This window comes from Kryptolebias marmoratus, linkage group LG6 (genome assembly GCF_001649575.2).
Source record: "Kryptolebias marmoratus isolate JLee-2015 linkage group LG6, ASM164957v2, whole genome shotgun sequence".
Classification (NCBI taxonomy): domain Eukaryota; kingdom Metazoa; phylum Chordata; class Actinopteri; order Cyprinodontiformes; family Rivulidae; genus Kryptolebias; species Kryptolebias marmoratus.
Window position 1 is genome coordinate 23,396,145 of NC_051435.1, and position 14,255 is coordinate 23,410,399.

The 14,255-nt window shown below is 38.9% G+C and overlaps 1 protein-coding gene across 3 annotated transcripts in view; it reads left to right on the plus strand.

Moving 5' to 3' along the window:
• The window catches only part of rnf17 (ring finger protein 17), a 37,243-nt gene that overhangs the window by 1,096 nt on the left and 21,892 nt on the right, over positions 1–14,255 (plus strand). The window contains exons 2-13 of one of the 3 annotated variants that reach the window (XM_017430138.3): positions 1,914–2,026; positions 2,309–2,406; positions 2,502–2,583; positions 4,398–4,487; positions 4,634–4,737; positions 4,890–5,058; positions 5,246–5,322; positions 6,042–6,116; positions 9,966–10,279; positions 11,888–11,974; positions 12,315–12,473; positions 12,792–12,963. In XM_017430138.3, the coding sequence (XP_017285627.1) occupies positions 1,914–2,026; positions 2,309–2,406; positions 2,502–2,583; positions 4,398–4,487; positions 4,634–4,737; positions 4,890–5,058; positions 5,246–5,322; positions 6,042–6,116; positions 9,966–10,279; positions 11,888–11,974; positions 12,315–12,473; positions 12,792–12,963 (1,540 nt within the window). The remainder of the gene's footprint in view (positions 1–1,913; positions 2,027–2,308; positions 2,407–2,501; positions 2,584–4,397; positions 4,488–4,633; positions 4,738–4,889; positions 5,059–5,245; positions 5,323–6,041; positions 6,117–9,965; positions 10,280–11,887; positions 11,975–12,314; positions 12,474–12,791; positions 12,964–14,255) is intronic. The other 2 variants (XM_025009078.2, XM_025009079.2) reach the window with 2 other exon arrangements.

Consider the following 14,255-nt stretch of genomic DNA (forward strand, 5'->3'; position numbering starts at 1 on the left):
TAAAAATATTACAATAGTTCACTGCAAACCCATATGATGCACTCGATCCACTACAGATTACATGCAGTCTAACACCAATTAGGTGTTGTGATGAGAAGCTATTTTATTTTCTGTTTTTCAAGAGTAGTCGAGGGAAGAACCGAAAGTTAAACAACGTTGTTGTTTTTTTAACTAAATCAATGACGTCGGTCAGTGTGCATTCGCACCTACAGCCGGTGTTCTGACGATCTGTGCTTCCTCGTCAGATTTTCCTAAAGAACATTTCAAAGTAGCTGGCAGCTGGTGAAAATTGCCGTATAAACCCTTCATTCAGACGCATTTTCGTCGGCTACTTTTTGTTGATTGACCAAAAATGTTTTGTAAATGTTTACCAAGAAGGCTCCCTGTGTTGTCCCTGGTCTGCATAGCAATAAAAAATGTAATTTTACTCGCAATAAATGGTGATTTTCTTCCTCCCAGGGGTTAAAGTTCTTCATCCCCACAACGAATTTCCATCATTTGTAAAAATGGTCATGTGGTCATGTTAAAGGCTTAAAGCCATCCAATTTAATTATGATACAGGGATTAAACTGGTGCTCATTTCAACAAATAAAGCAAACTGAAGCCAAAGTTTTATCCAATCAGAGTAGAGCAGGAGGGGTCCAGGTGCAAACAGTGTTGCTAACTTAAGGTCTTTCCATACTCCACGAGAAGTCCCAAAGTCAGCTCTCATTCATGTGGTTGTGACAAAAATTGCACTATTATATTCATGCAGCTGCTTCATCCACCACTTCTCTACACAAGGCCCTGGCCGAACTGTCTCTCACAGGGGTTTGTGCACAAGTATTGTGTTATTGGGTAGTATGTTTATGTAGAAAATCTGGTGGAGTTAATTTGCTTCTTCTGCTCTGCTGAGAAGCAGCTGGAGGCTCTTAGAAAATACAGCCATCTTTACAACTGTTCCAGCAAAACTTATAAACCTATGAACTTAAAAAGACCTCCCGGAAACATAAGTGGCTCTTTGTGGCCGTGACTGTCTGAGGGTTTAATAAACATGTCTGGTCGGGGTAAAGCAGCTTTTGTTTGTGTATGTATTAAATCATATTCTTTTTAAGATACCATTACAATAAAAGAAAGGCTTGTAACTTCTGTAATCTAAGAAATAAAAGTTTAAAAATAAATGAGAAACATCTTCTAACATTACATGCAGTTGTGTGCAGAAGGTAAGACCAAAAAAACAGGTATAATTTAAGGAAGATTTTAAGGTATCAAAAAAATATCCAACCCCACCGCTACACCATTGTGCAACATCTGAAGGAAAAACTGGTTTGTTAGCTCAGTGACAAACTAGATACAAATCGCTCATGGAATGTAAAAACACCATGAAACAAATCATCCAGGGACAAAAGGCAGAAATCGACTAATCAGCCTACAGAATAGATTGAGAGAAGAATTAAAGTGAGCTGGCTGCATTCAGTCAAACTGATCTTCCATCCACCACATCCCTAAATCCACAAGTTCGTTTTGTGCCTTGCTTTTTAAACTGATATGAATACTTATTTTTATCATTTTGCTCATTTCCATATTAAAAAGGATTTAAAATAGATTTTGTGTATTTCTTCTTAGTTTCAAACTTTGTTATTGTGAAAACCCCAGTGCAATTCATAACGTGCACTTTATTTAAACTGAACGTGAAGATTAAATGCACAAAACTGAAATCACACACAAACATCATGCCTGGAGTTTACAATACCCTATCAGCATTTTTAAATAATTACTTACTGGATTTTACATTATAAATGATTAGACTTTTTACTGTGGAGCTGTGCTTATTAATAAACAGTAAAATTATTCCTATTGTTACTATAAATGTACAATATTCTTATGGTGTCATCATTTATTCTGTTAATGTAGTCCTTCTCCTCACTTTTCAGAACATGAAGTGGATGGCAACCTACCCCGGGCACTTTTATGTGGACACATCTTCTGCACAAATTGCCTGTTGTCCATTCAGTATGACGGTGTCATTAGATGTACTGATTGTGAGGTAAAAATACTAGTGATGTTCTGACTAAAAAAGAGCACACAAAACAGGTTCTTTCTTGGAGGGTTTACAGCTTTCTGGATCAGTGTATTTCTCAGCAATGACTTAATGTTTTATTGTAAAGTCTGAAGTATTTAAGTACTGTAGCCATCTTGCCTATGTATATTTAGACTATATATCAATAAAAAAAATGGCATATTTATTTGTTGTTTTAAGTTTGTTTTCTCTCTGAAACTGCTAAAATGGTGGGATGAGCATGATTAAAGATAAAATCCCTCTTTGCAGGTTGAGTCAACCCTTCCAGAAACAGGAGTTTATGGTCTGCAGGAAGAAAGCAGGATCATTGGTCTGATCTACTCTGCTAAAATGAACAAGATGAGAAGGTACAATGCAAAAAACTTTCTTCTTGATTTGTATTAAAATTTTAGAAAATAAAACTCTGCTTTGATAATTGTTTTGGTGATTTTATCTCCTAAAGCCTCCGGTGTGATAAATCGAGAGGTCACAGAAAGAACAGACTATCACCATCTGGAGACATTAACACTGGAGACATAGAGCAGGTATTTTTTTGGATATCACTAAAGATTGCTGCTAGGAACTTATGTTGATAAATCAGCCTTCATTTTTATTTTTCAAAAGGGGTTGACCATTCTGAGTTTTTCTATGAACCATGCTGATCTTTAGAAATCTGGGTAGCCAGTGGCTGATATGCAGCACTAATTCTTTGTATTTTTGGGCAATATGTTTTTTCATTTAACAAAATATGGCAATATTTGCTTAACTTTAAATAAATGTATATCAAGTCTATATTTAAAAAGTGGCCAGCATCAGCTGATTAAAAGTGGTTGGCCAATTAATTGGTCCATCTCCATATTTTGAATCTGGATGTCTAATAAAATTAATAATTGCCTCCTTTGGATTTGCACATAAAACTCTGCCAATACCAAAACATGTGAGGGGTGCTACTGAATTACACATTAAGGCATCAGGAGAGCTAAACCTGAATTATGTCAAAGAGTTGTACAGGGTCTCACAAGATCAAAAGGAGTTCTGCTGGCTGAAAAGACTAACCAGGCAGGGTTTCCTCCAGTGTATTATAAGCCTGGCGGGCCGCTTGTTTATTATAAATGCGTCATTTTTTTTCCACCCGCACTCCCAAAACCGCTACCTTTATTTACCTCACCGTGCGAAGGTGCGCATGACAACAGTGACGCAATCGTGCTGTCCCCAGCCCTGCGCAAAGGTCCCGAGCGGTGTCGTGTCGTGCACCTTTTGTAACTTGGTGCTGTTTACGTAGCGTACTGCCCTCCGTCTTTTTGGAGAATACTGCACCGATGTAAGCACCAAATATAAACGCCTCCACTGCTTGCTCAGGTCTGTGCGCTGTTCTCGGAGCCCTGCGGGACTCTGATGAGCCCTGAGGCTGAGCCACCTCCAGCTACCGCTGGAGTTAGCAGGTTGTCAAAGCCATAGCAATAAAAATCTAATGATTAACCAAAAATGGTTAGTTGAGCCGAAATTCAGCAGGTGGCTTTACAAGACCGAATATGGTAAGCATGTTTTGTGCTTAGTGAAAATGTTATCCTTGTTTACCAGTAAAATGATGCTATTAATTTCAGCATTAGATATGCTGATCCAACATGCAGACTGTGGCACAAAAAGCACAGTACAGTACAGCATCTCCCTGTTTTTCAGAGTTCTCTGTTGTTATTCATTGGCCTTGACGTGAGACGTGTGTTGGTGCCTTGTTTGCACTTTTTCATTTATGTTAATTTAATTTTTTTGTAAATGTGACTTAAATTAGGATTCAAATTAGGTGCAAACAATTTGTATTTATTTTAATTGTATTTTTGTTTTAAAAAGTGTTTCAGAAGTTCCTTTTTGTAAAACTGTAGTCGTGTAAATATTTGGCACAAATATCTTATAATATCACATAATAAATAGCCATATTTTCAACTTTCCTGTCAACTTTCATAATTTTTTTTTACTAAATCACAGTCGGCTAGCGATCGGCTGTCAAACGGCCACCTACCACTGGGCTTAGCCTCTTTTCTGGAGGAAACCCTGCCAGGCTTCTTTAATGCGGAACACATAACTTGTAATAAATAAACTAATATATAAGGTACCTAATATTCGTACATTTCTATTATCACAAAATATTTTCCTTAATTGTGTTGTCCAGGAATTAAACATCCACCAATGCAAATAGCAGTTACTATATAATTTTTAGTATTTGTACTCTCAACACCCAGTTCTATTGCTTACTATGACTGCCTTTTAAATTGAAGTTGGTTCTTTAGAATTGAGGAAGTTTTGGTTAAAGTGTTGCAGTGTCAAAGAGAACACTAATTAACTCTAGTAATGTTTTTCACAGCCAGCAGATGTTGAGAAAATTAAGAAGACAGTGGATGAGGCATTGGTGCGAGCTGCTGAAAATCTTATCCAGCTGGAACACATTAATGAGGTGAAAGCTGTACTTTTTTAAAAATATTTACACACACAACATAACACACAAGTTATGTTGACAAACATCTTTGTGTTTGAGTGTGTTACTGGAGTGATGCATGAATTGACTGCATTTAGTGATTTTGCTGTTTCTCCTCTGGACAGACTCTGACAGCTGGTTTGTCAGAACAGGGAAAGAGAGAGAGAGTCCGACTGGAGATGGAGATCAAGCAGGCCTCAGATAAAGCTTTACATGCCGTTCAGAAGTGGTATGAACATTAACTATTTAAAAAATATAAACTTATAGTAAACTGATCTGACTGTCCTCTGCAAAAGAGAGAGTATTAAGCTAGTTCTAAAGTTTTCTGAAAGCCTTTAAAACAGCATCTGTCTTGTTACTTTTAATTTTCTTGGCCAACAGGAAGGATCTACAGTTGAATCAGCTCACCAAACTGGAAGAACAATCCTCCACAAGGAAAGCAGCAGTGTCTCAGGTCCAGGAGAGAATTAAAACTTTAGAGACTGCCATGCAGATGGCCAGAGAAGTACGACGTTTTCCCTTCCTGGAGCAGTACTGCATCTTGGATAAGGTTTGAAATGTTTTTCCTTCAGACATCCACTCATTTAACAGTTTGACCATATAAAACCACCATATAAAGGTCAAAATCTAACAATCAAATATTTTGTTTTCTGGTTTTAAAATTCTGAGTTAGCAAATAAACATTTATTATAATACAAATGCATTGCTTGCAGAAATGTTAATTGTGTGTTTATCAGGTCCTAGAGACGCTGCAAGCTCCTGTTGATGACAGTTCATTTGATATGAAATGCATTGCTGTGGGCACTGGAATGAGGTTTGTTGTTTACACTTACTTTTATTCAGTTTTAGCACAGACAAAACGGTAAACCCCTTTCCAGTTCTTAGTTTTCAGACACCAAGACATTAAAAAATAAAAACATTCAATGTTATTAGAAGAACAGCACATTTCATGGTTTGATTATTTATTAAACATTAAATGAAAATGCAGCAAAAGTGTCTGAAAGAAATAAACACTCATGATTTTAATACCCTTTAGAACAACCTTCAGCAAAAAGGACACTTATCAATCTCTCATATTGAGGATATTTGGTCTCCTCATCTATACAGCATTGGTTCAGGAGTTGCATCCATTTGTTTTCATGTATTTTTAAGGTCTAGCCACAGCATTTCAGTTAAGTTGAGGAAAAGCTGGGCAGTGTGTGTCTATCTATTGTAAATTGTTGTATATTGCTAAATTCATATACTGGTTAAAATCCACTCTTCTATTGTACCCCACAGCATCGAAGCACAGACCATCACTGTGATGTTGTACACTGTAACTTTTCGATCCTTCAACTCTTCTTGTGTGAAATATGTTTAACAAGAAAACATTGTGAATGTTGCACATCGTATACATCACAAGACTGAACTTTTTACAACATGTGCTTTCTTTGTATTTTGACCTATTTGAAAAGAATCAGAATATGTCAATGTCTGTCATAAAATACAGTGTGGCAGTAGTTTAAGGTTTTGGCATGTTTGTTTATGTTGTAGCTGTGTTTTTCGATCAGAGAATGTGAGCCAGTGTTTGACATTGTCACTGAAGATGGAGATCAGCAGCTCAAACAGGTGAGTCCTTTACTTATTCCTTATCATCTCTGACACCATTTGAACAGTTTTAAGGATAATTTTTTTACTCCTGAGTTCTGCCTCAACAAAAGTATAATTACATTGCCAATTATAAATGTTACATAAATTATTTGAGTATAGTAACCTTTTACAGTCAAAAGGAGAATTCTTTTTCTAACTTTGCTTGGTGTTTCACTATGGGAATCAACTTGGCGTGACAAACTACAGAAAGTCCAATGACATCACGTCTGTCTGATTCAGACTGGTTGAGCTGTGCTTGGGATTCTGTCAACAACATATTACTACAGTCAATCAACCACCCCCTACTCAATCTTGCTTTCTTCCCATGAGAAACTACAACTAAGCTACCTCAGCATGTTCAGACTGGCTAGGTTAACTGCTTAACAGTTCTTAGGCGTCCCGTGAAAAAGTACGTCATCAAACACAGCTCCCAGCTCTGGTCTGAATTGTCCTGAGTAAGTCGATGCTTCGTGAGAAGTACCCTAGTTACATTATAGGAGCAGTGGCTGTGTCAAGGTAAGCAGTTCCTCCGGCTGCTTGGTTTTAATTACTAAAGCGATTGCAGGTGTAATTCAAGCTAACGCATCAAGGCAAACTTGTCTTTCTTTTCATGTATTTTTAGATTGGTGGTCAGAAGGTTTTTTTCTTCAGCTAACGTGTTACAGCAGGGTCATTTAGACAAAGTGGTTAGCATAGATTGAACTGGGCGGACGTGATGGAAGAGGACTCCCTGATCATGCTGCCGCTTTTCAAAGGTCTGGTGGATGGTGGGGAACTCAAAAAAAAAGTCATACAGAGGCAAGGATGATACCAACTCTGACCTGGAGGAAGAGGAGAAAGACTCCACTTTTCCATCTCCACACTTGGGGCCACCCAGCAGAGCTAGGATGGCACCTCTTGTGAATAATGACCTGTATGTTGTCTGCAGACAGGCCACATTGAAAATCGGCATCCTGTGGCCTGCAGATCAGGATGCAGAGGGGACAGAAAGGGACCTGTATGATGGTAAGTGGCTCCCACCAGCCTTGATGCCAGCAAAACAGCTTATACTAGCTGTCCAAGCTTGTATGAGGAAATGAGCCTTTACTGGTTAAGTCCTTTTCATTAGAGAGCTCCCTATCAAGGGTTCCTTCAAGCTTGCGATACAGGCGATGGGTGAGCTAGGGCTGGCCGAACCCCCAGCTGTCGAGCCTTTAAAAGTATACTACCTTCACCGCAGTCATAGGTCAGTTTCAGCATCCTCAAACATCTCTCTCCTAGCTAAATCAGACCACTTCACTGCATTTATTTATCAGAGAATGTACAAATATGCGGGACAGTCTGTGTTTCTTAATGCAGTCACACTTTCGGCTTATCAAGCTGAAATCCTGAAGGAGATGGGCTGCCAGCTGGACTCAGGGTCTGAAGTTAAACCTTTCAGGCTTGGGTGAGTCTCAGAAGGCTGAGGTTATGGATATGGCCTACACTCCAACCTAAGATCTCTTCGACACATCCTTTAAGAAGATGAGGGAGATTAACACCCTTAGGAGACAAAAGAGTGAAGACCTTTGCTTGGCTTGTAAATTGAACCCTCATCTCACACAGGGACCCAGACCTGGCTGCAAAAGCCAGGTCTGAAGGGACGTCAAGGTGGCGCTAAAGCACATGGACAAACAGTTGGACAACCTAACCAGCAAAATAAGATGGCAAACCCAAGACCTTGGGGCAAGCACTTCTTTGCAACAGTGGCTGCTAGAAACTGCCCATCACACCCCAGCATGGGAAAGAAGCAGGCTGCATTCCATGGTGATGGTTGATGGTTCTGCAGGAGAGGGCCAGGTGGCTGAATCTCATCAAGCTCTTCACAAAAGAAAAGGAGGACCACTTCCCCCACTGGGGCTGTTTGGAGCAGCAGTCGCTTTTATGCAGAGGAGGTGGGAGGAGAAGAAAAGGTAAATGATGCCTTAGTTATAGTAGTGGTCCTCCTGGGACCCAGGAGTGCTGAACTGTGGAGCAGACCTTCTCTCCAGGGGGAATCCTCTGTATGTGATGTGGAGACTCCATCTGGAGGTGACCAGGCTGGTCTGATAGAGGTACAGGCAACCATCTGTGGACCTGTTGGCCTCACAGAAGAACGATCAGAGTCCCCTGTTCTTCTCATTGCACCTCTGGGGGTGGATCCACTCGTCCTCAAGTGTCCTTGTGCTCTGCTCTATGTATTTTCACCAATAGCTCTCATTTCATTATCACTAGCCAGGGTACAGTCAGGGCCTGTTATTGATTCTCATTGTGCTTCCCTGGCCATTGCTGTGTTAGCAGAGATAACACAGCTTCTCTGGGAGGATCCACGACCTCTGCCGGCACACAAGGACCTGCTGTCCCAGACACAAGGACAAGTCTTTCACCCCCATCCAGAAAGGTTGGCTCTATGGGCTTGGCCTGTTAAGTGGTTCAATCTACAGTATGTTGGTCTCCCACAGAATATCATTGAAACAATACAGAATGGTAAGGCCTCTGCAACAAGATCCCTATACGAGTTCAAATGGTCCATTTGTAAGAAATGGTGCTCTGACATTCAAGAGATTCCTTTTCAGTGTTCTGTGGCTGTGCTATTGGTTTCTTACAGAACCTGATTGACAAAGGAAAAGACTTTTTTACTATCAAGGTTTATTTAGCTGGTGAGTAGGTTTTGAAAGGAAACCCACAGACCAGCATCCCTTGGTGGGTCGGTTTATGTGGGGGGCTCGCAGAAACCTGCTTGTCTCAAAATCTATGGCTCCATCATAGGATCTATGCCTGGTGCTGGATGCTCTCACTCCTCTACCATTTGAGCCTCTGAATCAGGAGTAATTAAAGATAGTAGCTCTAAACAATGCTTCTGTTGGTACTTGTTTCTTCAAAAGTGGTGAAAACCATACTTTATCAGTGCATTCATTTTGTACAAAGTTTTCTCTAGACAAGACTAAGGTGACTTTGCTCCCAGCCTTTCTTTTGAGCCTAAATTGTTGTAGTCATACTCTCCAATCTGTTAGCTTTCTGGGCTAAGACCCAGTCTTGGAAGATGGTGTCAAAACCACAGTTTTCCCTCTGGATTACTGCTGCAATTGCCTTAGCATATAGCTTAAAAGGGCTACCACCTCCAGAGCAACAGACACAATGTCATTGGAGCTTTTGTAGTTGGTCACGCCAAGGCAGACTGAGTGAAACACCTCACTCTGTTAGCAAAGAACCAGGGTTTCCATTTAGTAACCCAATGTTTCTGCTTTCAATTCTACTTCAGCTAATATATAGCTAAATGAGTTGGTTTGATCATAGATCACAGGAACATTGTTTTTTTGTTTTGTTTTGTTTTTTTGTTGGTCTTTAAATTGTTTTAGGACAAAAATCTTTAATGGAAAAAATACATTTTGATATGTAAACGCTAAGTGAAGTGTTTTTTAAAGGATTTAGGACTATTTTATTTCTTTCACTTGTTTTTTTATGTATTACTTCTTTTAAAAGAAATGCATGAAATTTCAGTTTTGTGAGTATCATTGCTATGTATGAAAATATTTCTAGTGTGCAATGGTAGTTTACCAAATAAGCCAAAACACTATTAATAAGTAGAACAATAGCACTGGTGTTTTCTTGTTTTTGTTGTTTTTTGTTTGTTTGTTTTGTTACAGTGCTTCAAGTCGTAAAGTATTTTTATGTGCTACCTATAGGTTTTAAGTTTGTTTGCATATTATGAAAAAACAATTCAATAGAATTTTCTCTTTTTTACTTGAAATTTCTGTTGTCAGTCCCCCTTTTTTGACTCTTTCCTCATGTAGCAGTTTTGTTTTGACATGTTTGTCTTTTTTCTTTAAGCTTGTCCATGTCGCCACCAAAGAACTATCAGACAAGGATCTCCAACAAAAAGTCTCCTTTGAAACAACTTGAAGGCGAAGACAGCAGCTGCATTTCAGCTACTAACAGCAAGCTCTCTAGCCCACAGGAACAGGGTCAGGAGAACTCAGGGGCTGACTGTTTGTCCTCACATGGCTCCCCTTCAAGCTCAAGAGCTTGCAGCAGGATCAGTCTCTCTCACCACGACTCATTCTTTGACCTTAACAGCCCAGACGTAATTGTTGAAGAGCTTCTGGATGAGGAACAAGAGCAGGGTTTCCCCGGGGTAGTAAAAGGTAGTAAAATAAATGAGCTCAAATTAAGGCCATTAAAAGGTAGTAAAAGATAACAAACAGAATTTGACTTGGTAGTAAATTTTTCATCATCCCTTTGATACATTCTGACTTTTCCATTGATGCTGACTTTTTGTTTTAAGTTCATTTAACTGTAAAATCTGTATAAAAAATATAACTATATATGGCAGGACCTTAGCCGACTAGAATTGGTTCTGCTGTTCGATCTGCTGTGTGCATGCGCAGTGTTGGAACCGCTTAATATGTTGAGACTAGCGAGTCATTTTGCTCCTCAACATGAGAAAATGTAGGTTTTCACAAGTTTGTCTCTATGACCCGGCATTCAAAGACTGGTTTAAGCCGGTCATGGGGAATGATCGAGATGCGTTTTTGTAAAGTGAGCAGAAAAAATATAAATTTGACCTGGTTACAGCAATCAAATTACATGTAGGTGGAGCAGATCCTTATTTTGTTTTTTTGGTGCTACACAGAGCAAAGCAATTGCAACCTCAAGCTCAGCTACGAGCACAAGTGTTACCGTTGTTATTCTGTGACTGTAGGAGGCGCTGTTGTGTTTTTACACCATAACTTGACCTCGAAGAAGAGCATGTTATGCCAAGAATGTAAGCTGGGGAGGAGAGTGGAGGTCTGGGTAGGGGGCAAACAAATGCAAAAGGAGAAAGGAAAGAAAAAGCCGAGCAAACCAGTGCGGTAGTTGGGCCAAACTGCTTATGGGGACTCTCCTTCCAAAGAATAAAAAGTATCATCTGACCACTGACTTCATGGCTATTATTGAAATATAGACGGTCACAGAATATAACGGCTCTTATTATATATTGTGACCACACTGTAACTTGTAGGAAAATACCAAATATTTGAGCCAAACTTCTTCTGCTGACTCTTTGCTTCTTCTAATAAATAAAAAGTAACATTTGACAACTGACATCATAAGTTACTCAAATTTGTACATACAAATATTATCAATTAAAAAAAAATACAAAGGTTTTTTTGGGATGGAGGGGGGGTTGTATTATTTTAATATATATAAATACAAAGAACTACTCACAAGTGTTTATAACAGTTCTTATTTAATAAGGAAACAGTATTTAGTATTTTACTATAAGCTACAGTGTGGTCACAATACATGATAAGAGAAGTCATTTTGTGACTATATTTTGATGATGGTCATAATATTGTCAAATTTTACTTTTTATTTATTTTAGTTGCTTGAAGTTATTCCTGCTGATTATTTAGTTTGAGGGTTTGCCATGTTATCAATATTCTATTGGGAATAAAACATTGGCTTGTGAAATTTGAATGTCATTGCATTTTGTTTATATTTAAAAAAAAAGAAGGGAAAAAAAACATTTCCTAAATCTTCTTGAAATGCATTTGGGATATTTCTGTGTGTGAGGTCTTAGTCAAGACAAAGTAACAGTTACACCTTCGAGTAAGTGGGTTCAAGTTTTGTCTTTGGTGAGAGATGGGCCACCATCTTACATGGGTCAGTGCTGTGAATCCACTGCTCCACTTGGCTTCAAAGTATTGTAATGGGGGGGAAACAGTGGATGCTTACTTTGCGTTTTTAAATACTTGGAATTTTTTTTGCAGGTGTTCCTCTCACTGGTCCTGAACTGGCCAATGTGAAATGGAGAAAACAGAGAAAAGAAATTGCCTTGCCTCCCAACAAAAGAAATGGTATGAAAAGGCTTTTATGTTATTAAAACTATATATAAAAATTACAAAATGGTTGCATTTAATGATATTGTGATGGGTTATGTTTTAGATTAAAGTTTTTAAATATGCTTTCTCTGAAATAAATCCAGTGATTGCAGTGTGAGCCAGTTGTAAACACTATACATGCACAGTACAGATAGTTGTAAAGAAGCCCAGCTGTTGCTTGGACAGGTTACCAGATCTTCACTGAACACTGAAAACTCAGCCTTTCTTATTCTTGTTCATCATCTTCCTGTTCCACTTTCATCTTTAAAATGTTTTGCTTTGTCTTATCCCCACCCCCACCCTCTTCTTTCTATAGTAAACCAGTGGGTTGTGCTGACCCATGTTGTGAATCCAAGTCACTTCTATGTCCACTACGTGGCTGAGAAGAGGGAAGGCAAGATCCTTTCAAAAAAAATAAACCAACTCTGCTTTGGAGACGGTTGTTGCTTCGCACAGAAAGATGCAGTAGAAAGCGGTGTGTGTGTATCCTGAAAAAGATGAAAAAATCACATTTGTAGATTTTTTTATACTTTAAAATGTCTTAAAATGCTTTTTTTGTTTTTGATAAATGCCACTGCCTTTATTAATAGAAAACTTATTTTCTTTACAAAGAAAACTTTTTCTCCATGACGACAGAGTCGCTAAACAAATCATGTTTTGTTTTTGTTTTTTAGTTTGGTTTTTTTGGCCATATTTCATGTGGAAAATGTAGTGAATGCAGCACATAGTACTTCTGCTGGCAGACTAGACCTTAGTTAACACATGCTCGACTTCAATTTTTGTTTTTGTCCAGGCTCCCTCATCTTTGTGAAGTGGAAGGACGGGCTGTGGTGTCGTACCAGAGTGTGTGAAGTCCTCCAGAAAGGCTGTATGGAGGCTGTGAAAACCTGTCCAGTCACCCGGCTGGCCAGTTTGCGAGTGTTCTTCCCAGATTATGGTTTCACCAAAAGCATCACATTACAAAAGTACGAACTCTCAAATAAAGTTAAAATCTATTAGAAGAAGAAAAAAAATATTCCTGGTTCCCCCCCCCTTTAATCTATGAAATTACACTTGCAATTGGTTGCAAAAATATCCAGCCCTTCATGTTTCTGTTTTGTCTTACAACTTGAACTAAAATTGGACTTTCGTTTTTATTTTAAGTAATGGACTTACATGAAAGAGTCCAGATTTATGAAGTTGAAGGGGGTGGGGGAGACTCGTTTTAAATATTTCTAAAATATAACACTGAAAAGTGGTGCCTGTGTATGTACTCACCCCCTTTGAAGCTGCATAAAATGTCAGTGATTTCAGTGTAAAGACCTGATTCCCCCTAAGGTCAACACCAGTCCAAGTAGTAAGACCTACCACTGATAAAGAGGCAGCATGAAGACCAAGAAGCTCTCCACACAGGTCAGAGACAAAGTTGTAGAGAGAAACAGATCAGGTTTGGATTATAAAAATAATATTCCAAACCCTGAACATCTCACAAAGCACCATTAAATCAGTTACTGGGAAAATTCAAAAATCATGCCACCACAGTAAACCTGCCAAGAAAGTCGTCCTTCAAAACTCCATCAAACAAGGAAGCAGCCAACAGGCCAAAAATATCCTTGATGAAGCTGGACAGCTCTTTTGCAAAGGTGGGGGGTCTGTCCGTACGAACACTAAGCTGTGCAGAGCGAGCTGGGCAGTGTGGAAGGGAGGTCAGAAAAAAAGCCAATGCTTAAGGAAAAATAATAAAGTAGACCATCTAAAAAATGCTTGGTGTCCCTTCATTGGCTCCCTGTGCACTACAGAATTAATTTTACGCTCCTGTTATTTGTTTTTAAATGCTTGAACAACTTGGCCCCACCATATCTATCTGAGCTGCTTCAGCCTTATTGCCCGCCCCGATCCCTAAGATCAGCTGATCAGTCACTGCTGACAGTCCCCAAAACTAGGCTGAAACTCAGAGGCGACAGAGCATTTGCTGTTGCTGCTCCCAAGCTGTGGAACAATTTACCCCTGAGTGTCAGACAGGCCTCCTCTCTTCCTGTTTTTAAATCTCTTTTAAAAACACACTTTTATACTTTGGCTTTTAACACACTGTGATTTTTGTCTTTCTTGGCACCTAAAACACACCTGCTGTGAACCTGTATGCGTATGTCTCTTTTTATCTATTTATCTGTTTATTTGTTTTATCTATTTCCTTTTTACTGTTTTTATCTATCTGTTGTACAGCACTTTGGCTACCCCTGTGGTTCTTAAAATATGCTATAGAAATGAAGTTGATTGA